Below are 1353 nucleotides of genomic sequence, written 5' to 3' on the forward strand. Positions count from 1 at the left end.
ATGAAGGACGCCCGTGAGCTGTTCAGGTGGAAAGACGATCAGAAGGCGCTGGCAATACGGCTATGGCTTTCGCTGGACGACGGCAATACAGCTGCGCAGACAGACGCGCTACTCAACTCGCTGGCTTCGTTTATTCTCACAGGCTACGGCACTAATGAGTTTTCGAGTGGTTTGGTGCAGTATCTAGCTATGCTAGGCATAGATACACAGACAAACCGCTTGCGTACTGCAAAGAATTTCTCGTACATGCTTGCTGGCGTGGTCTACTGCGTGCGAGTACTAGCAGTAGAAAAGGTGTTGCCCGCAGTTGAGCGTGAGGATCAGACCGAAGAGGACATGGAGCAGTTTTTAGATATGCGAAAGAAGTATCTGGCAGACGGCTCGTTCAGCCCAATGAGTGCTATGATTAGTCTGCTTGCATATAGCAGGCATGCGGCACTCAATGAAGGTAATGCTAGCAACGCGCACTAGTCGAATGACAAGAAGATCTTTTATCTCAGCGGCCGGCCAATTGTCATTGAGCGTTTCCACAAAATGGCTCAGAGCATGGAGGCTGAGTTGGAGGATAAGTTTTGGCAGCTATGCTGGGTGGACAACACAGCTGAACGCTTTTCGATTGATCTAACGAAGATTCAAGATGATATTACATTCACAACCTGGGGCAAGTCGTTTGTCACGACTGCAGGCAACAATTTGTTAGATGGTCTGGAGTGGCTGCTGACGAGGGCGTCTAGCACAGAGGGCGGCATACGACTGCAGACGTCAGACGGTCGGTGGAGGATCAAGAAGGTACACGAGTATCTGCGACAGATGGATCGGTTCTTAGAGCTGCTGCTTGGCTGTGTGCATATTGAGTCTGGACAGCCAGCGCGAGGCTCAGAGATTGTGACGATGCGGCACTGCAATAGGCTGCTACAGGACCGCAATATCTTTATTATAGACGGTACTGTGATGACGGTCGTCCGGTATCACAAGTCACAGTCTTAGTAGGACAAGCCGAAGGTGGTTCCGCGCTTTCTGCCGCCGCGCGTAGGGCAGATTATGGCGCTGTACTTGAGCTACTTACAGCTGTTCCGAGAGTTTCTGGTGGTAAGCGTGCTAAATGGTGGCTTAGACGACTACGTGTGGAGTAATGAGCAAGGGGCATAGAATACCGATCGACTTACGAGGGTGCTGAAGCGCGAGACGGGCAAGCGGCTAGGGGTAGAGCTGCACACGCTGGACTACCGTCATACGGCTGTTGGCATTGGGCGAGTCATGGTAGGGGAGTCGTTTGGCAAGGGGTATCAGGACGAGATTGGTGAGATTGATGAGGCGGAGGTGGATGAGGATGAGGAGGACTTGATTGAGCTG

At 52.0% G+C, this 1353-nt stretch overlaps 2 protein-coding genes across 2 annotated transcripts; both read left to right on the top strand.

Moving 5' to 3' along the window:
• SETTUDRAFT_161956 (uncharacterized protein) lies at window positions 1-471 on the top strand (the record flags this gene model as incomplete). Its single annotated transcript, XM_008031825.1, has 1 exon — window positions 1-471. The coding sequence occupies one exon, from the start codon at window positions 1-3 to the stop codon at window positions 469-471; it is 471 nt and encodes a 156-aa protein (XP_008030016.1).
• A 63-nt stretch (window positions 472-534) lies between these two features.
• On the top strand, window positions 535-1149 carry SETTUDRAFT_161957 (uncharacterized protein; the record flags this gene model as incomplete). Its single annotated transcript, XM_008031826.1, has 4 exons — window positions 535-588; window positions 667-957; window positions 991-1105; window positions 1142-1149. 4 exons carry the CDS (start codon window positions 535-537, stop codon window positions 1147-1149), a joined length of 468 nt encoding a protein of 155 aa, XP_008030017.1.
• Between the last annotated feature and the right edge of the window lie 204 nt (window positions 1150-1353).

This window comes from Exserohilum turcica (assembly GCF_000359705.1).
Source record: "Exserohilum turcica Et28A unplaced genomic scaffold SETTUscaffold_68, whole genome shotgun sequence".
NCBI classification, from domain to species: Eukaryota; Fungi; Ascomycota; class Dothideomycetes; order Pleosporales; family Pleosporaceae; genus Exserohilum; species Exserohilum turcicum.